General features: G+C 50.5%; 1 protein-coding gene across 2 annotated transcripts; it reads left to right on the top strand.

The window, feature by feature from the left end:
- The first annotated feature begins 1563 nt into the window (after positions 1–1563).
- On the top strand, positions 1564–23993 carry SCARB1 (scavenger receptor class B member 1). Of its 2 annotated transcripts, none has more exons than XM_074159373.1 (12): positions 1564–1761; positions 5619–5776; positions 7488–7629; positions 8074–8277; positions 8590–8685; positions 9287–9399; positions 11441–11607; positions 12232–12350; positions 14550–14623; positions 15423–15474; positions 15941–16087; positions 21871–23993. In XM_074159373.1, the coding sequence occupies exons 1-12, from the start codon at positions 1642–1644 to the stop codon at positions 21991–21993; spliced, it is 1515 nt and encodes a 504-aa protein (XP_074015474.1). In that variant the 5' UTR covers positions 1564–1641; the 3' UTR covers positions 21994–23993. The 2 variants fall into 2 exon arrangements, with proteins under 2 accessions (XP_074015474.1, XP_074015473.1); XM_074159372.1 differs by lacking the exon at positions 21871–23993 and adding an exon at positions 18439–18564 and having other exon boundaries at positions 1642–1761.
- Positions 23994–25031: the final 1038 nt, after the last annotated feature.

The raw sequence follows: 25031 nt of genomic DNA, 5'->3' as shown, positions 1-25031 counted from the left end.
GTTTCACAGCTCCTTTCTCCCCGTGCCCAGGAAGCTCCTACTGATCGGAGGAGAAAGCTGGAAGAAATAGCTGTGAGCAGATCTGATTGGAATGTGACCTGATTGCTGCGGGGGGACCTGGGGACACCGGGGACACTCAACGAACGTCAACAGCCTACACCAATGGCTGCGGTGCTGTGTTTTATTTTAAATACCTCCGTGAAAAAGCAGATCAACTACAATTCTGTACTTAAAAAGACTATAAAGCTGCACAAACGGGTAACGGCACAAACGGGTAACGGCACAAACGCCCCGGAGCGGAGACCGCAGCTGGGGTGGGATAAACCACGGTGGTTGGTTGGTGGAAACAGCAAAGCGTTGGTGAAGGTTTAAGGATGTTTTTTTGTTCTGTCCGTGGAAGTCCCCGCTGTCCAGCTCACGCTGCTCCACACGGTTCCATCTGTCCCGCAGAGCCGGGGGGTGTCTCCCGGGGTTACTGGGGTTTGAAGGAAAACTTTCAGAGGGTTTTCTAGCAAAATGTTTTAAAAGAAAGGAAAATGTGGCACTTAACTTTGTGCTGGCTCTGACGGCGTCGCTGCTGGGGAAGGGGGGTCTGGCCTGCGTTGAACAGGGACGGTTAATTGTTCTGGCAATTAAACAGAGGTAAAAGGTCTAGAAGAAAAAAAGACACAACTAAAGGTAAGGATATAACTGCAGGTGTTCCACCACGGTGAAGGCCTTGTCTTCTCCAGGTCCTCTCCTGTCCTGGCCTCTGCCCGGGTGGGAGCCGTGGGCTGGTGTCTCCCTCCTGGATCAATCCCGGTTCCGGACCATTCAGCTTGGATCAACGGGCGGCTGGGACAATGGGACGGTGCGTGTAACTGTTATAAAATAGTCACAACCTGCACTCTTCCTTTCGTTTTTTATTTTCTGCTGACTTCCAGACGCTTTTAGGGATGGGTTGCAGTTGGGCTTCTACTCCGCGCCACTTGAACTGCGCAAGAGACATAAAAAACATGCTCTGGGCAATCCTGCTTCGGCAGGGGTTGGACTAGATGATCTTTATGGTCCCTTCCAACTCTAAAAAAATTCAGTGAAATTCAGTGAAAAACCCCAATTGCTTGGAAAAACAGCGGTGGGTTAAGGGGTGATGGGAGGTTTTCGCCTCGAGGGGTTGAGCTGTGGCTCACACCAAATACCTGCTGCGGCAAGGGGCTCGCAGCCACCCCGCCTGCTCATGGGGTGGCCATGGGGGGACCCGGTCCATCCCGGGGGTGGCCGGTGCTGTGTGTGTGTGTATTTATATAGGTATGCATGCACATATATATTTCTATATTTTTTATCTATTTTTACCTATTTATATATTTTTATCTACTTATATACTTTTATCTATTTAAATACCTTGTATATTTACATATGTTTATAAATTAATGTCTGTTTTTTTCTGTTTACGCACATATACGGGGCTCTCTTTACCGTGGGTTCACCCGACCCGCCTGCGCTCAGCGAGTGGGCGGGGCGCGGCGGCGCATGGCCCCGCCCACAACCACGCCCCTTCCCCCCCCGCCCTCGCCCCGCCCCTCCGCCGGCGGCGGGCCGTGCCGTGCGGCGGGGCCATAAAGCGGCGGCGGCGGCGGCGACCCCGCTCTGCTGTGTCCCGCTATGGCCGCCGCCCGGCGCACGCTGTCGGTGGGACTGGGGCTGGTCGGGGCGGCCTGCGCCCTCTTGGGGGTCTGCCTGTTGCTGGTGGGGCCCGTCATCATTAAGGAGCAGGTTGTCAAGGTCAGCGAGGCCGGGGGTTTTTTTTTTTTGGGGGGGGGGGGGGAGTGGATGCGTGGGGAGGCTGGAGCCGGTGCGTGGATGGGGGCTTGGGGTGGAACCCCGTGCTGGATGGGGGGGTGCTGGAGCCGGTGCGTGTCTGGGATGCGGCCAGGACCCGGTGCTGGTGGTGCAGGGTGGGGGGTGCTGGAACCGGTGCGTCGCGGGTCTGGTGTGTGGTGGTGTCTTCCCTGTCTGGCTCGATCTCGGGGGGTGTGCGGGAGAGCTCGACACCCAAGGGTCTTTGCTTCGGCGTCGCTCTGGGCAGCCTCACGGTCTTACTGCAGGCAAATCTCAGCTTGGGCTCTTCCACCCTGGGCTGAAGGCGCTCTCATCCCTGGCTAGGAGGGCTTTCTGCGTGGCTGGAGTTGGCTTTGGGGATGGTGATGGGCTGAACGTGGCTCCCAGCGCCAGACTTTCCTTCTCTCTTACCTGCAGCACTCACCATACCCTGGTGAGATGCTACCCAAACTGGAAATGGGACGGGCAACGTGCAGGAGTGCTCTGAAGGAGCCTCGTGCATGGAGCAGCCTCCAAGGCATCGTCTCCCGCTCAACTGGAAAACCTCCAGAGCTGCCTCTCTGGAGACCTCTCTTATCCACAACAGAAGTCCTGAGGCTGAAGAGGCGTTTGTTCTCCACAGTTAAGGTGTGGGGCTGTGTATGGAGTTCAGTAACTGTTCCACAGAGACTTGGGAACCAGTGTTCCTGTCCTCGCTGTTGGGACACCGGTTATTCTGCTGTAACGAACCAATTGGCTCATTCCATATTTAGCCAAACCTTCTTCTCCCTGTCCACAGGAGATGTGCCCCTGCCAGGGCATTTCTCCAAGCTTGCACCTACCCAGGTCAGCACCTGGAAATGTGCTTCTGATGAAAGGCTGAATAACCACCCCATAGCCGATGGCAGTGATTGCATGTGCTGCAAAGTCTCTGCCAAAAACGAGCTTCTACTTAAATGTACCCTCTGGAAGTGCTGCTGGCTGGGCAAAGCCAGACAGTCCAGTAGTTTAAGCAGTAAAAGTCAATCTTTGTCCATTTTCATGGACACCAGGAGCTGGTACCTGCAAATAAAAGACTGAATGGCACCTGCAGAACAGGAGTGACATTTTTGGTGCAAAAACCTTTCTGTCCTCTTTTTAGCTAATCCTGATTCTTTCTGCCTGATGAGCTAAATCCTAGTAACTTGCAATGAGAACAGAAGATGAGGAAAAGATCAACCCTTGTTTCTCCTCAGGTTTCCCTTTACCTTAAGCCCTTCAGCGTAACCCAAAACGGTCCTGAGCTCTTATGAGGCTTAATGTGAAATGGAAAAAATAGCTGAGTGGTGACGTCTAGTGTGGTGAGAAACCCTACTGGTTTTTCAGTAGGTGGCCCTACTGAAACTCCTGAGTTGGTCTTCAGAGTGGTGTGGGTAAGAGGAGCTGAGCCACGAAGGGCTGGGGTTGGGCAGGTGAAGGCTGGTTTGCCCATCCTGGCTTCCTGAGCTCTGTCAAGATGGTGTATCCTGATGGAAGAGCATTTAGTTGCAAAGAGGTGGTGGTTTGGGGGATATCTGTGAGTAAAGTCTGTAGGGGATCACACAATAGAAACACGGAACTCGGAGCTGATCTCCTGCCTCGTGCAGAAACTGAAGCTGCATTGGCAGCTGTCCTGGCAGCCATCCTGCCTGTGGCCCTGTAAAACCTGGGGACCCTGCTTTTGTGAAAACACCTAGAGTGCCACAGGCCTGCCTAAGATAATGATCTTTAGCACCCTGACACCACACCAACTCATCAATTTGCCGCTTAGCATTTCTGCTCCACCTGGGAACGCTTGTGCTGTCCTGCCTGAAAGCTGGGAGAGGACTGACAGCACTGTCCTTGCCGTTCTAGCAGGGTGATGAGGATGGTGGTGAGAGGATGTGGAGGGTGAGGTCTGACGCTGAGGTTGCTCCTCTCAATCTGAAGGGGAAACCTCAACTCTAGGTTTTACCGAGCAGAGTGGCTGAAGTCCCTCTCCTGGAGAAGCAGGATTTGGGCACTGTCGATGGAGCTGCGGCTCCTCTGGTCCTGTCTGGAGGAGAGGAACAGTAGCCGGTTCCTTTCAGTTCCTCAGGAACAGAGACCAGTGTGGTCAGGAGTGGTCAAACATCTGAGTGACACTTTGCAACCCATCTAGGTGAAAAATACTCTATTTTTATTTCAGACATATGACCATGTTTGTTTTGACCTACAAGTAGCTTAGTTCTAAGTCTGCCCAGTTGAGTAGACCTTGCTTAGCAGCATCGGTGGGGTACCGAGAGCTGCTGTGCCCAGGTGGGAGAGGGCTGAGAAAGTAGGGAGCTGGGCTGCAGCTCCATCAGACTGGGTACACATTATACAAATAAATGCATATGCAATGAGGGATCCAGGGAGTGCAAGACAGGGTAGGCAAGTCGAGGAAAGCAGATGCAGACTGTTGGGCACACAGGAGCAGGGATTATAAACCAAGCAAAATAAAATCCGAGTTGCTCTTGTCCTCTGCTGCTTTGCCATGAAATCCTTGAGGCCGGCAGGATGGAGGCTGTTGGCCAGCACCATGTGGGTGGTGAAGTGGAGGTGAGAAGGGTTTGACAGGTGGATTACACCGCACCATGGAGATGTCCCCTCAGGGGTAGGGCTTGGAGGACCTGGGCTTGAGTGAGGGGCTTGCAAAGCCCTATTGCTGACGGGTGGCACAGCCTGGCCAGGAAACAGCTGAAGAACATGGGACTTTGCAGGGAAGTCACTGGCAGCTTTCTTTCTCACCCTGCTGTGTCAGCAAATTCATGTACAGTCAGACGAAGCTTCTCCAGGGCAGAAGAGCAGTTGTGGGGCTGCCGAGCTGCAGCGGGATAATACCCACATACCTTCAGCAGTTAGTGGATCAAACCCGCTTCCGTAAGCTGGCTGGGTTACTTAACCATGGCAAGGGCTTGTGCTTGCAGAGGAAGCAAGGATTATGGTGGAACACAACCCTCATAAATAGGAAACAAGAAGGAGCAGGCTCTTGTCCATAAGGAAGCCCCCGGGAGGCGGGGAGGGAGTGGAGACAGATGTACCCAGCAGCTCCTGGGCCGGGAATCTGGTGAGGACTTAAGTCATATTTGGGCTCCTGCAGGCATTTTCCAGCAAACGGGACAGCGATATGGAATCCACAATTGTGCATTGCCTTTGACCTGCCTTATGACTGACTATGAGTCACCGCAGGATGGCAGCTGAGAGGAGGCAAAGGTGTTGGGACACAGCTGGGTCGCCATCCCGGTTTCCCCAGCTGCTTTTTTGGGAATCTGGTCGGCCCTCCCTGCCAGTACCCAAACATTTGTGCGGATGCTTGTGCCACCTCTCCCAGCCCTTGCCCGTTCCTGGCTGCGTGGAGCTGCCAAACCTGACAGACGGGTAGAGGCCATCGGGACAGGGCTGTGTGTGCCAAGAGAGCCAAACGTGCAGAGCTGTGAATAATTCAGCGCTGGCTTGTCTAGCATGGAGCAAGCCTCCAGCACATCAAAACAGCTCCGAAATCCTGTGGGTAGGAACTGGAAAGTTGAGCCTGAATAAATAAGCCTACAGACATCCTGTGGCATGAACTTTATGCTTCTGCATACATAAGAGTTCCCAGTTTAGATCTGGCTCGTTTTCAGTCTGCATAGCAAGCCTGGATCATCTGGAGAGCCCCTGCTGGAACTGCCGCCTTCGGCTGGGCCTGACATGGAGCCAAGGGTGGATGTGCTTAGCTGTAGCCACCAAGCCCAAGAGTTGTGTCTCCTTAACGTTTTGGGTTTTTTTTTTGGTTTTGTTTTTTTCCTCTCCCCTCTCCCTTGCAGAATGTCAGGATTGACCCCACCAGCATCTCCTTCGGCATGTGGAAAGACATTCCTGTTCCTTTCTACATGTCGGTGTACCTCTTTGAAGTGCTGAACCCCAAGGAGGCCCTCCAGGGAGCGAAGCCAGTGCTGAACCAGCGTGGACCCTACGTTTACAGGTCAGGTACCACTTGTGGTCCAGCTAGACTTCTGGCTGACTCCTCTGGCAGGAAAGCATGGCATTAGCATACTTGGCGTGAGTCCAGTGGCACAGGATTTTAAAGTGACCCAAATGTGCTCTAAGTGCTCTGATCTTGCTAAAGCCGCAAGTAGGACCTCTGGCTGCCAGGGTGGTAAGGCTGGTCTGCGCTTCACTGAGTTGTGGAGCTCATTCCTTAGCTGGGATCTGCTGGGCAGCCAGACCTGGGCTCATATGGTCCAATCATAGGCATGAGGGGTGTTGGTGGGGTGGTGGGAAACACTCATCTTCAGAGTGGACTTGTTTCATCTTCATTGTGCATTGAAGAGTCCAGCTTCAGAGCTGGACTCACCTCAATGTCAAACTTCATGGAATGGCCTAAGACCTCTTATCTAACATGGGACCCAGAATCTGTATAACATGAATGCTCTGGTCATGAGAACCAGTATGGAGCACTAAAACTTGTTCAGGCCCACCTACAGCAGGGCTGGGTCTATTTGCCATGGCTGAGGGTGGTGATTGAAGCCCCAGATGCTTCTCCAGACCTAAAACATGAAGTGATGGTTGATACTGAGTTGAGCATGTGAACTTACCCATAAATAGCAATATTCAGCACGTTGGTGCCTACACATATAGGCAAAGTTAGGTCAGTAGCCTAAGCAAGCTCATGTGGGGAGATTACTGGTTTAATCCAAAGCTGTTTGAGAAGCACTGGGGGGGAAACTTGGCAGTATGTATATGTCCTTGTTTCCCCGGGGCTTGCCAGGTCACACCATAAGACCATGTGGATTCTGTATGTTGTGATCACATCAGCCCCTTGGCTTGGGGGAAAAAGCTTCACTTACCATAAGAATAAACAAAGGGGCAAAGCTTATTAGTGTCCTTGTGTTCCTGCTGAGCAAGATTAGTGCCCTTCCCTAATGTGGGCCATAAAACAGAGGCTCCACAATAAAGGACTTTGTTTTTGCTGGTGGGTTGAGCTTCAGTGTCCTCAGGAGCTGTAACAGGCTCACAATGTTGGGGACAGCCTCGTGCTCTTGTGAAGCATTGCAGCCCCCGTGAGACTGGGCTGCCCCCATGGCATGGTGTGGAGCAGTGCAGGAGATGACATGGCCTGAAGCCCTGAGGAGCAGGAGACCCATGATGCTGTGTGGAGGGTTGAGCTGACCTGAACCTGGGAGCCATCAGGGAGCTCTGGGGCAAATCACTGTGGGCTTGTTGGTGGGGCTTGTGCCACCTTGTTTGGTCCTCTCCTGTTTTGCAGGTTGTTTTGGTGTGTGGGTTGGTGTAGGTCTCCTTATCTGTGCATCTCTCTGATAGGGCTGGGCTTTTCAACGGCTATAGGTGAAATGACAGAGGCGATTTATGCTTTTGTCTCAGACTTCTCAGCTGGGAGGAGACACTTGGTGTCTGCAAGTTGCTGCAGAATCCCATCTGTCAGGGATGCTTCACTCTCAGGCTGCCATCTCTCCTGCTAGACCCTAACCCTGGCCAGGATGTGAGGTTGACACTGCCTGTTCCCCAGCATGCTGCCTCCTCTGCTGTCCCATGGCTTCTTGCTGGAGTTCCATCTCCTTCCTCTGCTCTTCAGAAGTAAACCCAGACCTGTGCAGCTCATCCTTGCTCCACAGGGGTGGCAGCGGCACTTGCATGGGGGAAGGTTCCCATGATCTCTCCGATCTCTTTTGCAGAGAGTACAGGTATAAAAAAAATATCACATTCCATGACAACGACACCGTCTCCTTCCTGGAGTATCGGCAACTATTCTTCCAGCCGGACATGTCCAACGGCAGCGAAGAAGAGTACATTGTTGTGCCAAACATTTTGATGATGGTAAGAACTTGCTCCCTGGATGGGTACCAACTTCTGAGCTTGCAGGGAGAGCACCGAGGCCCAATGCTGGTTCAAAGCTTACTTTCTTGTAGGGCTTAAGGCTAATCAAGGCATGAGGTGGTTAAGCTTATAAAACGCAATTCTCTGCTTTCTGGGTGTTGGTTGTCATGTTGGGCTGTTACCCTTCCAAAAGCAGAGCACGCAGAGGGGCTGGCAAAGCAGTCTGCAACTTTGTTTGAGCATCCTCTGGGGAAATGAAGCCTGTGAACCCTCAACTGCTTTCTTCCCAGTCTGGGGATAAATGCTGAACCTCAGGTTTTCCAAAGGATTTCCCAAGGGCTGTAGAGCGACCTTGAGGAGGGACCTTGCTGAGCACTGAAGATGCATTGCTTCCTCTTTGGTAAAGATGGGGCTCTTGTCTCAGAGGTTTGTTTTCTTTCCCAGGGAGCAGCTGTAATGATGGAAAACCTGCCAAACTTTGTGAAGCTTTTACTGAGTGGAGCCCTGGCTGGCCTGAAACAGGAGGCCTTCATGAACCGGACAGTGGGGGAGATCCTGTGGGGGTATGACGACCCTCTTATAGACACAATAAATACGCTTGTTCCTGGCCTGATGCCTTTCAAGGGAAAATTTGGCTTATTTATGGAGGTAAGCAAACTGTTTGTTGGGAACACTAAAATCACAGCAATATTGGTATTGGGATTGAGTATCTGGGCTATCCCTCTCACAAACTGTTTGGAGCAGCCATGTGTAGCTGGTGGTGGTTGCGTAAGGCTGCCTTAATCCTCCCCTCAAGCAGAAAAGCATGTGTTGGAAGCTGTCACTGGCAATTTAAATAAGTGAAAGTGCAGCAACTTACAGTGTGAACCATCCCTAGAGCTGACAAAGCATGCGAAGTCATTAACATGTTACAGTCTTGCCGCATCTAATGGATTAAAAGCTAGTTACCTCTCTCTGCAGCTTAACAACTCCAATTCGGGACTGTTTACAGTATACACAGGCATGAAGAACATCAGTAGAGTTCACATGGTGGATTCATGGAATGGCCTAAAGAAGGTGAGTGTTGGACAGTAAACCTCTAATATGGGGGCAATGCCTGATCTAAAGCACGTTAAACTGAAAGCTCTCAGGGCTGTTGTACCTCTGGGTTGCAGGTTTGAAGGTAAGTTCCTATGGGACTTCATCCGCTGCAGCTTCTGTTCTATCAAATTGCTAGAAGGCAGCCATATATGACAAGAGGCTTGTCATGAAGCATTAAGTTCAGCCCATCATTAGTGTCACTTGGACTCCCTTGAAATGCTGTTGGAGCTGCCTGCTTTCTAGGTTGAAGTCCTAGGCTCTTGTTGCTTGTCTTTTAAGACGTTATTTAAATATCCTTGTTAAAGGGGTGCTTATTCTTCCTTTGTGGAATTCCACTCCTAACTAAAATCAACTCAATCTACTGATCAACCACTGCAGGAGCACCTGGGACAGGGGGATCTTGTCCTGTTTTTCCATTAATTGGGCAGATGTTTGAATGGGAGAGATCTCAGAAGCTCTTCAGTGTTGCTATATCAAGCTCCTGTTGAAGCAGCGTAGAGTGGTGGATGTCCCATACAGGGGTGGAAGCCAACTCTCCAGCAAGCTTGTTGTTCTTCTCTCTACATCTGTCCCACAGGTGAACTACTGGCGGAGCAACGAGTGCAACATGATCAATGGGACCGCGGGGGAGATGTGGCCACCGTTCATGTCCCCAACATCACTGGAGTTCTACAGCCCTGACGCCTGCAGGTGAGGCCAGCTTGTCCCTGTGCGGGTGACAGGAGATGCAGCGCTCCTCCTGTGCACACAGAGTACCTGTGCAGTGACGCAGAGGGCTCCGGTCTAGTTTCTGTAGTTAAAGTTCAGTGTTGCCATATCTGAGCTATGCAAACAGTGTAGTTGTCTAATTAGCAGTGTCCTGTGGTATCCATAAATACCTTCCACATCACTGGAGAAGCCTAACTTGCTCATGTTGAATCAGTAGAAAATAACCAGCCTAGATAAGACGTGGGAGGCGAGAGGGAGAAGTAAGTGTTGTCACAAGGAAATGCAGCTATAACCATTTTGTGGAACTTTCAGCTGACTAAACATTTGCACAAGTGATTTCGGGGGGAGCTTGTGCCACCATTTCCAGACTGCAGCTTTTTTGGGGGTTTTTTTTGCTGCCTATTTCATGCGCTGCTCTGCATGTCTGTCCCATGTAAGACACCCTGACCTTAGCTGATCACACAGGGGTTAAAGTACCCTGCAGAGCCTGCCTGTGTGGAAACTCCCAGAGGCTGGAAGGAGGGGAGGCCAGGAGGCTGGCTGTGGCACAAAACCCTATCCCCAGCTTGGAGAAGATAAGGAAGATAATGTTAATTCAGGCTTTGTAGATAGTGCTGCAAAACAAGCGAGGGCTCATGGTGAATAGAGAACAATGACCTCTTCAGCGGAACAAGCAAAGTCAGCTGAGCCAAGTATTAGTGCAGGAATTCCTCTACACAAGGCACATCAGCAAATACCAAAATGACCCAGAGCCAAGGTCTTACAGGGAAGTTTACCAGTAATCAAAGTTTAAATACACATACCTTTTTCTGTAAAACTACAGAAATCTTCTAGGGAACAGAGCTTACGTTTCCAGGCAAGGCATAAAGTGAAGTGGAGGAGACCAAGCTTGGTTTCTGTTGGCGCAGGACGTTCCCACAGGACAGTGCTGTGGAGGAAGTGGCTCTGCCTCTTCGCCAGGCAGTGCTGTCTCTTCTCCCCAGATCTTTTTCTCAGCCTCTCTGCTAGTCTGGATGGCTAGGAAGGGACATGGTTTAATGGTAATTTGGCAGTGCTAGATTAGTAGTTGGACTTGATGATCTTAAAGGTCTCTTCCAACCAAAACGATTGTATGAGGGAGTCAGAAACATCAGTTGATAGAGTAAGAGCATACCTGCCTTGCTGCAGGGCTCATCTCCTATGCTGTTTGCACATTAAGTGCAGCTGGTGCTGAGATGCAACTACCTGGATGTCCCTGCCAGGTAGGCAAGGCTTTATCCTGCTGATGTGCTGCAGCAGCCTCTGCCTCTTTGCTGGAAGGTGAGCACAGCCAAGAGGCATGCATTTAACTGCTGAACATGCCCTGAATCCCCCATCCTTTATCCTGGTGTCAGAAGGCAACCGTAGTAATAAGCATCCCCTTGGCCTGCCCAGACTGTCTGCATCCCTGCAAACCTCACTCAAAGGAGCATGTGTGAAGGAAACAAATTTCACTCTTGGAAACTTGCGTCTATCCTGGCCAGCTGGTGGCAATAATGCAGCATAACATCGCTAGCCTGTTGTATCAAGAAAAAAAATCTTGCTGTGTAATGTAGTTCATAAGGTAAAATTTTCCACTGCCCTGACAGCCTATGTGCTGGAGTCCTGCTGCGAAAGAGATTTAGCCAGTGTCCATCCCCTGTGACAGAGCACTTCTGCCTCGGAGCCAAGGCTTGCACAAAGTGGGTAGTACCTCTTGGAGAGCAGCCCTGGGGATTACTACATGCCTTTAAACAAATCTCATCTGGATACCGCAAACAGGCTTACAGGCCTGTGGTTTCTCTCTATAACTAGTCCTGACCAGCCCTTTATCTGTGCTTAAAACATGGAAAGCAAATGGCTTAAATACTCATTCCCCCTCCAAAGCACTGCTCTGAGTGTTTATCTTGATCTCAAAGTCTAAGTTACATTGCAACTGCATCTTATCCAGCAAAGATAAGAGCCCAGTTCTGGGACGGGAACCTTGTTGGCTAATCCTGGTCCTTTTCCACCGAAACCCTTCCAGATCCTTGACACTGGTGTACGAGCAGTCTGGGAAGTTCGAGGGTGTGCCCACCTATCGCTTCGTGGCACCAAAAACTCTCTTTGCCAATGGCACGGACTATCCACCCAATGAAGGTTTCTGCCCCTGCATGCAGTCCGGCATCCAGAACGTCAGCACCTGTAGGCTCAGTAAGTCCTTCCCTCCCTGGGCTGTCCCAGCCATACCGATATTAAACTGTAGGGATGTGATATGAGCTTGGCTGTCTGAAAAACTCTGCCAGAGTGCTAAAAGGTGCCACTGGGGTCTGTGTGCATGGCATTCTCCCTTGCACTCCTGCGGACATCTCAGCAAGGAGGGAAAGGGTGAAAATCCCTGTCCAAAGTCCCTTTGGTCCATGGGCCTGTGACAGCCTGGTGTTTTGGGAATGCCTGGGGATATGGCAGGAGCATTACATCCCCCAGGCTGGGGAGCAAAAGTGGGAAGAGGCAGGCCACGTAAGTGCCAAATTAAATGTTAACTTTGGACACTGAGCGCAGGTCACGCAGGAGTGGGAATTTAGACTTAGTGTCCTTAGTGTCTGGTACAACGAGTTACCGTGGCATTGCGTGGTGCATGGCGGGGAGAAGGTGGCTTTAACACTGGGTCTTAACCCTCCCAGAGCAATTGCAGGGAAGCAAGTGAAGGAACTTTCTGGTTGGGAGGAAAAGTGTAAAAGCCTGTTCAGGGCAAAAAGCTGCAATGGCTTAAAAACATCAAGAAAATGTCTCAGATGGGTTTAAATGAGCTTAAGGTGTCTTTTTTTTCTCATCCAGAAGCACCAATGTTCATTTCCCATCCTCACTTCTACAATGCTGACCCAGCCCTGGTGAACGCCGTCGAAGGCCTGCACCCCAGCAAGGACCAGCACGCGCTCTTCCTGGACGTGCACCCGGTGAGTGACCCTGGTGGGGTCCTCTCCTCACCCCAGGGGTCCAGCTGGGTGGGGGAGCCTGCCACCGGCTGTGTGGTGGCCTCGCTCAGCTCTCATGGCACTGATTTGAGCAGGTTCCATAGTGCAAAGACTGGCAAGGACATGTGCAGATAAAAATGTCAAAGCCATAAACTAATTGAATAATTAGCCTGGCTTCTAGAGAATTGCAGAACTAATTATAAGCATAATTGTTTCGATAAGCACAGTGAAATTCTTTCCACTGACTCAGGTCCATAACACCAGGAGGTGTATCTAGCAGCAGCCCAGATACGCCCCAGATCTGCAAACGTACTGCCATGACTGGCGAAGTCTGAAGACCACCCTGTAGCTGAAGCTATCGCCATAAGTTTTGGCCTGGCTTCTACTCTCCCAACTTGCCCATCTGGCTGCTTCTGCACTGGACTGTCGCCGTGTTACACTTCTCACATATCAACAGCATAAGGGTGAAGTCCCCACTCCAGTGGTGATGAGATGGGGTTTCCTGAGCCATCGTTATCCCAGATGCTGATGGGGAGGGGACTTTGGGATCTTCCACCCATGACCTGTGTTGCATGCGGTCAGAAATAGTGTGGCCAGCAGGACTAGGGAGGTGATTGTCCCCCTGTGCTTGGCACTGGTGAGGCCCCACCTCAATACTGTGTTCAGTTTTGGGCCCCTTGCTACAAGAAAGACATTGAGGTTCTGGAGCGTATCCAGAGAAGGGCAACAAAGCTGGTGAGGGGTCTGGAGCACAAGTCTTACGAGGAGCAGCTGAGGAAGCTGGGGTGGTTTAGTCTGGAGAAAAAGAGGCTGAGGGTAGACCTTGGTGCTCCCTACAACTACTTGAAAGGAGGTTATAGTGAGATGGTGGTTGGTCTATTCTCCCAAGTAACAGGTGATAGAACAAGAGGAAATGGCCTCAGGTTGCACCAGGGGAGGCTTAGATTGGAGATGTGGAAAAATTTCTTCACCAAAAGGGTGGCCAAGCCTTGGAACAGGCTGCCCAGCGAAGTGGTGGAGTCACCATCCCTGGAGGTATTTAAAAGATGTGTAGATGTGGTGCTGAGGAACATAGTTTAGTGGTGGTTTTGGCAGTGTTAGGTTGATGGTTGGACTTGATAATCTTAAAGGTCTTTTCCAACCTAAACCATTCTATGATCTTCCAAATGTTCAGTGATGTTTGTTTAAGCAAGGAACCAATCCCCTTCTTGAGGTAAGGTAAGCTATGCTTCTTATCTAGGCATTGGGTTCTCTCTGCTTTTCTTATCATAGTTACAGAAATCTAATTAAGTTTATTACAGTATCAAACATCTACTGATAACGGTACGATTAACTATATTCTTATCTAGCTGCAGCCTGCTGGGTACAAACAGGGGCAATCCAACAAAAACTCCCCGCCCTTAAAAATGTGTTGCAAAACTGCAGTGTCATGAGAAGTCAATGCCTTAATGGGTGTCAACAAGACCAACTTTGAAGTGTGATATTTTCATGGTCTTAGGGTGTTGCTGGACACTGACTGTTGGCTTCTAGTTATGAGTTTTGTCCTTTACTGTGTGCGTGAATCTTTTTGCGTTGGTGTGTTTCCATCCTGCTGCTGGTAGGATGAACAACAGGAGAGGTTCATCAGGCTTCAAAAAACAATGAAGTCGCTATTAAAACACTCTGCCTGGGGAGTCAACTAAAGGTTGGATATGCTATTTGGTAATTTGAACTTGCTTAGGTTCAGTCCTGCAAGTCACACAACACCTCCCTGGGTCATGCTGCTGAATGTGTGCTGCCTTCTTCTACGGCAGCCACCTCTGTTCAGGTTAGCTTTGTGCCTTCAGACCACCCCAAGGGAGGTGCTCCCTTCTGAAGGCTGCTGTGTGCAACAATCTCACTGGCTGGTGAGTGTTCAAGTGAAGGGGACAGACTGCAAACTGCCATGGGGACAGTGCTGTCCCCGCATGAGCAGTCAGGGGACTGGTGCCTGTTTTGACTGTTTCTTGTGCTTTGGTGGAAACCCCATCCACACTCCTGGTCTCTTCTGTGGTGACTGTAGTGGATCTCTGGATGATCCAATCCATCGCTCTGGAAGGTGGCACCCGGAGTAGCTGTGGTAGAAAGCAAAGGGCTGTTTTGCAGAGCTCTCAAGAAAAATGTTGGCTGTACTGATGAACTGGTGGGTCTCTTCCTATGCAGATGACCGGCATCCCCATGAATTGTTCCATCAAGCTCCAGCTGAACCAGTACATAAAGCATGTGTCTGGTATAATGTAAGTAATCACCTTCTAGAAATGGCCATCTCCCTTTCTCAAGCAGGGAGTACTGCTGATGTTGGGGTTGCTGCAGAGTTTACTCTGCCCAGAGATGAAGTAGCTTTAACATTACCAGTTGTCGCAGTTGCAGAAGCCAGCTGGCTCGTGTGGTGAAATGTCAGCTATTCCAGTGACCTCAAACTGCTGTCCTTTAGCAGTACAGTGTGTGGCTGCCTGTTTGCTTGGCTCCTGCACCAGACTGGACAGCCGATGAAGGGACTGCTGCTCCTGGTGAGGCACAGGAGCGGTTCGCCTGCTCTGTGCTGCTGCTCAGAAGGTGTTGCAGCCAACATGGAGAGGCAAAGCAGTTGAAGCCTGTGTCCCACAAGGCTGGGAGCATGTACTTGCTGTGTTGGTTCTACACCAGCAGCCAGCCCCGATGCTCTGAACTTGGCTGCACCATCCTGTAGTACCATGCAGGTGACTGAGACCTCTTGGAGCTGCATGAAGTTTAACATTCCAGCTCAGTGAGCTCATGTCCCTGGAGCCTGGATTTGGAATGGCACTTACTTCCGTCGTCAGGGAGTTAAGCACAGATGGAAGCATGAAAGGCCCAAGTTGGACTTTCCTGAGAGTTGGTCTCTCAAGAAGGGAGCAGCTCACTGAAGCAGCAGGAATTGCTGCCTCCTTACACTGGTTTCCTGGCCAATATCAGTCCATCAGAGCTGTCCTTCTAGGAAGAATTGTGACACTGGTTGTGGCCTGATCAACTAGAAATACAAGTGCCTATTTTTTATTTATTTATTTTTCCCCCTAGTCAAACAGGGAAGATTAAGCCAGTGGTCCTGCCGCTGCTGTGGTTTGCAGAGGTGAGCTGCCTTCCTCAATCTGATTCTGCAGAGCCTCTCCTGCGGGAGGGAAGGGAAACTGCTTCCCCATCATCCAGGGCTGGGGAAACTCCACTTTGGATAAAGCTTTAAGCCAGACAGACTAATTAAGCACCAACAGAAGGCTTTGCAATACTTGGCTCTGTTGTTAATCCCCCTGAGCTGAACAAACCCTGCACTATACTTGGTAACCCTCTGTCTCTGCCCTAGATGTGGGGTTAAATAGGGCCCAGAAGAGAGCTGCCAGCATCCCCATGCTCATGTGAGCCAGGAAGTTCAGTCTCCAGCTGGGTGCATCTCCAGCTGACTCCAGCTATTTAGTAAGAGGTTCTAGTCTGACTGAATCTCGCATAAATTCCCTAATTTTGCTGGGAGGTGGTGGGAGAGGAGGCTGTCCCAGCCCTGGATGAGAGGGAAATGCTACTGACAACTTTGCTTTTTTGAGCAGAGTGGATCCATCGAAGGCTCAGTCCTAAAGCAGTTTTACACCAACCTGGTGCTGATCCCATCCCTGTTGGACTACCTGCAGTATATCTTCCTTGGGCTGAGCGTCCCGCTCATTATCTCAGCAGCTGTACTCATGGCAAGGAGTCAGGTAAGAACTTGCAGATGTCTAATGGGAGTTGCTGTTAGTCAAATCAGACTTAATCAGATGATGTAGATTGGGCTGACAATCTAACACTCCTGAGGAAACACTGGCTGATGCCACAAATCATGTCGTAATGGTGCCAGGTGCCAGCACATAGCAGCAGGGCTTCCTTGGCCGTCTACAAATTGGGCTACGAATAGATAACACAAAAGCATTTCTGGCTATCTCAGTGCACAGCAGTGATGGAAGTGGGTTCCTGTAGGAGGAGGCATTTCTCAGCGCATCCAGCTAATGAAAGAGCAAGCCTAGCTCCTCAACCCAGCCTCCGTGGAAAGCAGCAGGTCTGTGCCATTGCACAAGTCTCTGCATCTCTGCAGGGTCCCAACAGCTTTCCCGTCTGAACAGGGCCTTCTCAAGGGGATGTAGGTACTTGAGCGCAGCTTGTTCACAAAGGAAACACGGTCGCTGTGCTCTTGCAGAAGGGGCACAGACACCGTGGCTGCTTCTCAACCCAGACCAGACCCTGTTCTTTCCCTGAAACTCACTTGTTTCCCTGCAAACCACTCCAAATAGCTCTGGAAGTTAAACCCTCCGGGCCTTTGTGGATCTGGGTTTACTGAGGAGTGAAGACCTTTGAAGCCTGCGGGGAGCTGGCAGCTGAGTAGAAGCTGGCTCACGATGGGGTGGGTGGTGAAGGTGCCCGGCTGACACATGAGCCTGTAAGGCTGGAATATAAACCAGCTAAAACGCTTGCTGGAGATCTGTGGCTCCAGCTCCAAAACATTCATCTGATAACACTAAGCTCTCTAAAGCTTTAGGTCTTGAAGTAGAGAACTAGCTCCCGACCCTAACTTATATCAAAGTGAGCTTACTTAGTTTTGCACTGCAGTCAAGCGGCTTGAGCTGGCTCTAAAGCTACGGAAGTGAAGAGGCTACTTGTGGGGATAAAAAAGCAATGCTTAGGATGAGAGCAGGCCAAGGGGAGAGCACGTGCGAGAGGCTGCTTTTGCTCAGCCTCTTGTAACTACCTTTACTGAAACACTAATGCAAACCCACTTTAAATAGTGCCAGGGTTCTCAGAGTATCACGTAATTGGATTTTAACCAAGCCTACAACTGCTTAATTGACTTAAACACCTGATCCCAAATCCCCTTGTTCCTCCACACACTTCCCTGCGGGGTGGGAGCGATGCAGGGGCCGACCGAAGGCTCAGCGCTAAGCCCTTTCTGTGCTCCCGAGATGGTCAGGCTCTGTGTGCGGAACCTCTCTGCCTCTGCAAATGCAAGCGGTCGCTGGCAAATAGGTTCCTCTCTGCTGCGTCTAAAAAATATAAATGTTTGTATTTGCTGGGCAGCTATGTCCAAGACCTTATGCAGCCCTGGGCTGGCATTTCCTCACCCTGCTTCATGCTAGTCTTAATTCCTGGTGTCATAGAGCCTTGACCATGCCAGAAAGGGTCAGGGAAAAAAAGGCTGGATTTTAAATTCGCTGAAGTCAACTGAATATCTGCTTGTGAAATATCCCAAACCCAGGCATAAGCCAGCAGCTGTATTTGGGTGCTCAGCCAAAAGTGTCATGAAGTGCTAGAACTAAAAATCAACTGCAGGAAGTGTCTGACTACCTGGAAAGTGATTAAAAAGCCTCAATGACCTTATAAATCTCTAAGGAAGCTATGCAACAGCACATGAAAGTCTCTGCCTAATGAATAGATAAGAGCTCATAAACTGGAAGACAGCAATTTGCAGCCAAGGTGCATTCCTCGTTTGATTGAAGTGTTGCTGATCTAGCGATGATTGCTGAATCACGCACAGCCCTCCCTCCTGAAGTCACCGCCGATGTCAGAGGGGACACCACGCGGGCATTGTCCACACCTTCACGTGTCTGCCAGCGTGAAGGTCTCCCTGAACCCAGCTCCTTCCTGGAGTATCTTGTGCGCCTCTGGCTTCTGGAGGGAGCAGTGTGCTCTAAACCCAGTCCAGATGAGGTACTGTGAAACACCTAAATCTTAGTCTAGTGTATAGTGGAGCCGGTTTGAAATGCATCTGTTGGACTTCAGTTCTAAAAATAAAAAGATGTACATCTGTACGGGTGTAAAACGTGCCCAGATGCAGCATTGCAGCTCTCCTCTGCTAACGTGGCCTAAAGCCTGTGTGGTGATGCATTTAAAAGGCAAACAGACCATTTTAAAACTGGCTTGACACTGACCAAAATCTTAACTAGGGCTTAGTTTAACCTAAATTTTGAAATCTTCATTAATAACTAGATTCTAGTTAAACAGTGATTAAAATCTCCTGAAATTGGAACCCTTGTGGAATTCATGTCCAAGTGCACCATAAACTAGCCTGATTGTCTTCTAGGAAAAATGCTCTTTATTTTGGAGTAGCAATAAAAAGAATTCAGACACTAATAAGGCCAACCAGGCCACCTCTGCCAAAAAGCTGCCTCCGGTTAAGGGGATGGTGTTGCGGGAAGCCAGACTGTAGGTGGGTATCCAGTCAAGGTAACACACTTTTCTCTTGTCCTGATCTGATTAAACTTTGCTTAAAACCAATCAAACGGAGATGTTTACTGTCCACATCTACCAGACATGCCCTCTTGGCAAGCTTTGATATAATGATGTTGTCTCATGGCTTTATTCAGGGCAATTTAGATGTCTTAATACTCACACTTAAGCAGGCTGCAAGACCATGCTCTTGTTGTTCCTCCCTGTGTACCTGATCTGCAGTCCTAATAATATCAGCAGGGATCAGGGAGAAAAGTAGGATATGTGTGAGGAAACACTTTTCTCGCCTTTCTTTTTTTTCCTCTCCAAGTGTTTGAGATCCAGAGGTAAGTTTTTAAATGGGTGAAAACTCATGGGGAGTAACAGAATTAGTCAACTGGTGGGTGTCACTCCCCTCCTGCATGCAGGGAGCCTCAATGGAAAGGCTGTCAAGAGGGAATTTCTGATGTATAAAATATCTGGGTTTGTATTACAGGTTCACAAAATCACTGAATCGTTAAGGTTGGAAGGGACCTCTGGAGGGCATCTAGTCCACCCCCCTGCTCAAGCAGGGTCACCTAAAGCCGGTTACTCAGGACCGTGTCCAGATGTCTCTTAATATCTCCAAAGATGGAGGTTGCCCAACCTCTCTGGGCAACTTGTTCCAGTTTTTACAGTTTTCACAGTAAAAACAAAACAAACTCAAAACAAACAAACAAAAAAACACAAAACAAAACAAAAGTGTTTCCTAATGTTCAGATGGAACCTCCTGTGTTTAAGTTTGTGCCCATTAGCTCTTGTCCTGTCCCTAGACACTACTGAGAAGAGCCTGGCTCTGTATCTATACCCTACCTTCAGATACTATATTTTGGTGATATCTCCCTGAGCCTTCTTTTCTCCAGACTAAACAGACCCAGCTCTCTTAGCCTTTGCTTGTATAAGAGATGCTCTACTCCCTTCATCATTTTAGTGGCCCTTTGCTGGACTCCTTCTGGTAGCTCCATCTCTCTTGCCTTGGAAAGCCCAGAATTGAACACAATACTCCATGTGTGACCTCACCAGTGATGACCTGCTGGCAACACTACTAATGCAGCCTAGTATAAAGTTAGCTGCCTTTGCTACATGGCCACATTACCCCCTCATGTTCAACTTGATGTCCACCAAACCCCCCAGGTCCTTTTCTCCGAAGGTGTTTAAGTGTTGGGTGACCCTTAGCACATACTGGTGCATGGGGTGGTTCTTCCTCAGATGCAAGACTTTGCACATCCTCTTGTTGAACGTCATGAGGTTCTTGCCAGCACATTTCTCCAGCCTGCTGAGGTCCCTCAGGAGGGCAGCATGACCCTGGTGTATGAGTCACTTCTCCCAGTTTTGTGTCATCATTAATAAAGGTGTTAAACAGGATTGGACCCAGTATTGACCCTTGGTGTACACTGCTAGTTACTGACTTCCAACTAGACTTCATACCACATCTCATGACCCTCTGGGCCTGGCTGTTCAGCTGGTTTTCAGTGCACCTCACTGCTCATCCAGCCTATACTTCATAGCTTCTCTACAAGGTTCTTATGGGAGACAGTGTTGAAAGTCTTACTGAAGTCCAGGGAGACAATATCAAGTGCTCTCCCCTCATCTACTAAGCCATTCAGTTCATCATAGAAGTTCATCAGGTTGATCAAGCATGATTTCCTCTTGGTGAAGCCATGCTCACTACTCCTGATGACTTTTGTGTCCTTCGTGTGTCTGGAAATGCTTCCTAGGATTAGCTGCTCCATCACCTTTGCAAGGACTGAAGGGAGGCTGACTGGCCTGTAGTTCCCTGGGTCTTCCTTCTTGAACTTCTTCAAGATAGGAGTGACGCTTGCCTCCGGTCTTTGGGCACCTCTCCCAATTGCCATGATTGCTCAAAGATTCTGGAGAGTGGCATTGCAATGACATCAGCCAGCTCCCTCAGCGCTCATGGGTGCATCCCTTCAGGGTCCATGGATTTATGTACGTCTAGGTTGCTCTGACCTTTTCTCATCTTTGACCTGATTCTCATCCTTTTCTTCCAAGGGTATGTCTTCCTTGCGCCAGACTTTCTCTTGGTCTCTGGGGTCCCCTGCTTCATTCGTCAGTAGGTCTGCATGACCCTTAGTCTTCCTTTTGTCACCTGCATATTTATAGAAGCCCTTCTTGTCTCTGACATCCCTGGCCAGATTCAATTCCAGTTGGGCTTTGGCTCTCCTAACTTCATGCCTGCATGCTCGGAGAAGGCCTTTGTATTCCTGCCAGGTTACTTGTCCCTGCTTCCATGTTCTGTATGCTTCCTTTTTGCGTTTGGCCAGGAGCTCCTTGTTCATCCACATAGGCCTGCTGGCACTTTTGTCTGACTTGGAATGCTTGTTGGGATGGACCACTCTTGAGCTTAGAGGAGCTGATCCTTGAATATCAACCAGCTTTTTTGCCCTGACTGTCTCCCCCCACCTGAGTTCTCTAGTTTCCAGGTGGCCCTGGTGGTATCATTGGTGCCCATACAGAAGAAGCAGTGGGTAATAGACAGGGGGTTGGATGAGCTTTGCACTCCTTCTACAACACCCTGGATCCAGGTCCCCAGCAAGCAGCAAATGTCTGTAGGTGATGGATGGTGGGCAGATGGGTGCCTCTGTCCCCAGCAGCAGGCAGTGACCCACTGCTGTCACTTGCTGCTTTCTCCTGGAGGTCTTGCATGGTTTTGGGTCAGGGGGCCCACCTGCTTTGCTTGAAAGCCTATCTGGTTCCTCCTCAGTTTTGAGGGTGTTGAACCTATATTGTAGTTGTAAGCCTTTAGGTGGAGCAGGAGTCTTCCTCCTGGTGCCAGAAGGCACCAGCTTCTATCCTTCACCTTCCCCAGAGGTTGCACTTACCCGTTATAGTAGGGATGGGTGCTGTCTGTGTCCCTACTGCAGCTGAGGTCTGGGGGTCTTCAAGCTGTTGCATCCCTGAGAAGATCCTGTATGTCTCCCTTTCATCTTCTCTGATGCTGTGCAGCATGCTGACTGTCCCACAACTCCTTCACTTGGTGACATAGCTCTTCAGGCTGAGCGTTGGGGGGTGTTGCAAGTATCGGTGGGCAGGAATGGAAACAGCGTCATTCTGTTAGGGGAGGAGATGCAAAAATTTTCATTTTAAGAAGCCAGCCTTCGGAAAAGCATTGTTGGCCATGTGAAAGTCCAAGAGGTTGGGGCACGTGCATCCCAAGTGGCGATCTGGTGACACCTGCACTCTGTAAGGTCTGACCACGGTGTCACCGCCAAGTGCACGGCTGTAACCGCTGTCCTCTCCTCTTCAGGGAACCGCCGCCGAGAAGAGCCCACGCCATCCCACCATGCAGAGCAAACCACCCCCCTCCTCCGAGACCACGCCGCTTCTACACGATGCTGGCACGCTGAGCCAGGACAACGCCGAAGCCTGAGCTGCTGGCCCCAGCACGCTTCCCACTGGGACATGTCTGTGCTGGGGATGAGACCTGCTTTGGATCCCCAGAGGCCTCTGGAAGGTGAAGTTGTCCTGGGCAACTCAGTGGAGGCCCTGCATGCCACAGCAAAGCCACGGGACAGTACTGCTGCACCAGCACTCCCGCACCGGGGCACAGGAGACCTCATCCAGCCACCCAAAACAGAGTGTTCAAGAACCCTTGTCCCCAAGGGGCTGGCGTTGGCCACAGCCCCTTTCTCCCCATGGGCCAGTAGGAATGAAGATGGTCGCTGACTGATCTGAGAGATTGTTTTGCAATTTAAAACTGCCTATTGCTAGGAATAAAAGGCACTTTAATGGGAGCCTTTAAAATAAATGAGGTTTGTATATGTGGCACTGATGGGATTTAGTGATCTTTTTAAAAGCCACCGTTCATCTCAGGCAAATGGGGCTTGCTGTCCTGAAGCCACTTATGGTTTTATTGCCACTTGATGCGACTGGACTACACCGCAAATCAATTCAGAGTGCTGTCACTTCAGTGATGTCTCTCCTAAAGGCTTCCCAGGGTACCTGCAGCCTGCCCAGGGTTGCTCCAGCCTTTGCATGTGTTGGAGAGCACAGTAGTGACTCTTAAAGCCCCTATTCTGTGCCATAACCTTGCGCTCCAGTGATTCCAGTCCAGAGCCATTTTACTTAGCCTGCTGGCTCTCTTCTTGCCCTAGGTGACTGAGATGAGCCTTGCCAAAACACTGAATGGTACATCTGCCCTGTCACTCAGCTCCTGACAGACAGTTGGTTGTCCCTGCTCGGCCGTCCAGGGTCTGCTCTTGTGGCCATGCACTGTCAGTGCTGGAGGCCATTGTGTCACTGCCCACACTGCCTGGACGCGGGAAGGGAACAGGCAGAAGCTTGACCAGCTCCTTGAGCATTGACCAAGATACTTATGCTTTTGAGATGGAAGAAGCTGTGTGCAATCCTGAAAGTAACGATGGCCTCAGTAAGATTTGATGAAACTATTACAGATTTCTGAACTGAAGTCTTGGGGGATGTGGGGCTGGATGTTAACTGGGGGGTGGGTGGGCTGGGGTCACTCTTTAGTGGGAAGGAAGCCAAAAACCCAGGGATATTATTGGGTAACTACAGATCAGAAGTTGTCTACCACACCTACCTTCCCTGCTTCCAACTGGGAACCAGGGTATCCCTTAGGAAAGCCAAAAGGGCCAGTGCTGGTGGCTCTGACAAGGACAGAACAGAGTGAGGGGAGTCTCTGGTCCCTCTTGGACCAGTGGACTTGTTGGATGGCATGGATACTGCTGTGAAATGGAAACCATTGCAATAGCCTAGGACAGCCCTGTCACCTTCTAGTGGGGTAAGCAATGCCTGTTCTCTTGTAACTCCATTGGTCTTATGAGGTAGGAAAAGCTAAAACTGACACCAGCAGTTCCTGGGCTGGTGCGTTCCTGACTGGCCATGTCCCCGGTCTGCAGCTGGGCTGAGGCTGTCTTATCACGGAAAACACTGTGATATAGCCAAGGTCACCGCTGGGGAGGGCAGCAGCTACCCAGAACTTGGTCCATAGCCTAAACTTGACTGGACACCCAAAGAATGTCTCGCAGTCAGGATGGGACCAGCCAAGTCCCTTCTTGTGGCTAGTGCTGCTGGATTAAGTCTGTGGCATGAGCCCTCTCTGAGGGTGACGCTTAAACTACATTTCCCTCTGGCCTTGAATCCAGAATTGTCCACCTGCAAATGGTGGCTCACAACCTGCAGCCTCAGCAAGCAGCGACTGAAGCGGGGACGGGGCAGAGGCACCGTCCTGGGCACGGCACCATAGGATGCTCAACCCATCAACTCATGCAAATAAGACCCAGCTGCATTCAGCAAAGCTAACGTAGAAGATAACTACCCTTGGGCTCACCTGCTTGAAGCTTTAATGATGTACCGGTGCTAATTGCTGTTGTACAGGTGAAAACAAATAAACCCCTGGAATACTGCTCCTACTGCAAGCTTTGATTTTCTTTGTGGCCTTTGCAGAAAAATAAGTTTCAAGAGCTCTGATTTTTAATACGGACCTGGGTGTTGCAGTAAGTCGTTGTCTGGGGGGGGGTGGCTGGCTGCCCTGGGGGTGGTAGGTGTGGTGCGGGGAGGCGGTGCGGCGGCGGGGCCGCCAGGGGGCGCTGTGGACCCGCGTCGGGCCGGTGCCGCGGGGGGTGGGGGGGGGGGTGTGTCGGGGCTGCCCCCGCCGTCTGTCCCTTCCCGGGGCCACCGAGCCGGGGGACAGTGAACCCCCAGCAGGCTACTCAGCCATTCTCGGTCCAGCCCGGGGTACAGCAGGCTCAGCAGGGCCCCCGGTGTCCCCGCCCCCCCAGTACCAGCCGCACCGCAATACGGTTCTTCACCGGCTCAGAGCGCTCCCGTTATATTTCTCCTGTGCTTCAGTCACCTTGTTTGCTACTTGTGAAGTTTCCAATTAATTTTAAAAAAAGCTTCTCATAACCCCCAAGTCCTTCCCTAGCCCTGACTCTCTCTCCCTCACCAATTCCCTTTGTCACAGCCCAAACACCAACAAGACCCAGCCAGGCCTCCCCAGTGCAACACACTCCACCACCACCTCCAAGCCGGGTTAAGGTCTTTTACTTTCTCCCAAGGATTTTAATTGGCCTCCACAAGCTCGGTAATTACCATGACAATCTTATTTTACTGCACAGAGCTCTGGGAGCTTCCTTTCACGCAGCCTGGGACAGCCATGGGAGATGGACGGGTCTTCTCCATCCAGGAGGTGCTTTGTCATTATCACCAAGAGTGTTCCCATCTGTGAGCAGTTGCCTTTTGGTCTGGGCAGCAGTGGGGGGAGCTCAAAAGGGAGGGAAGGGATTTCAGGGCTTGTTGTCTACTTTTATTTTCCCCCACTGAGTGACAGAGCCTCCACCAGCTCCTCTGGAAAACAGCCCAGGGACAACACTACCTTCCCCATTTCCACCAGGGGTAGGGTGATTTTATAAATGCAGCAGAAGAGCTGTTCCTGATCCCTTTCTC

This window comes from Numenius arquata, chromosome 16 (assembly GCF_964106895.1).
Source record: "Numenius arquata chromosome 16, bNumArq3.hap1.1, whole genome shotgun sequence".
In the NCBI taxonomy this organism is placed as follows: domain Eukaryota; kingdom Metazoa; phylum Chordata; class Aves; order Charadriiformes; family Scolopacidae; genus Numenius; species Numenius arquata.
Note: the sequence above shows the minus strand (reverse complement) of the source record. Positions and strands in the feature narration are given on the sequence as shown.

Bases quoted from the DNA above. Each gene is read 5' to 3' on its own strand.
- SCARB1 (XM_074159372.1), top strand. From the start codon at position 1,642: ATGGCCGCCGCCCGGCGCACGCTGTCGGTGGGACTGGGGCTGGTCGGG. The intron at 7,630-8,073 runs GTAAGAACTTGC...TTTCTTTCCCAG, and splicing joins TGCCAAACATTTTGATGATG to GGAGCAGCTGTAATGATGGA. The intron at 8,686-9,286 runs GTGAGTGTTGGA...TCTGTCCCACAG, and splicing joins CATGGAATGGCCTAAAGAAG to GTGAACTACTGGCGGAGCAA.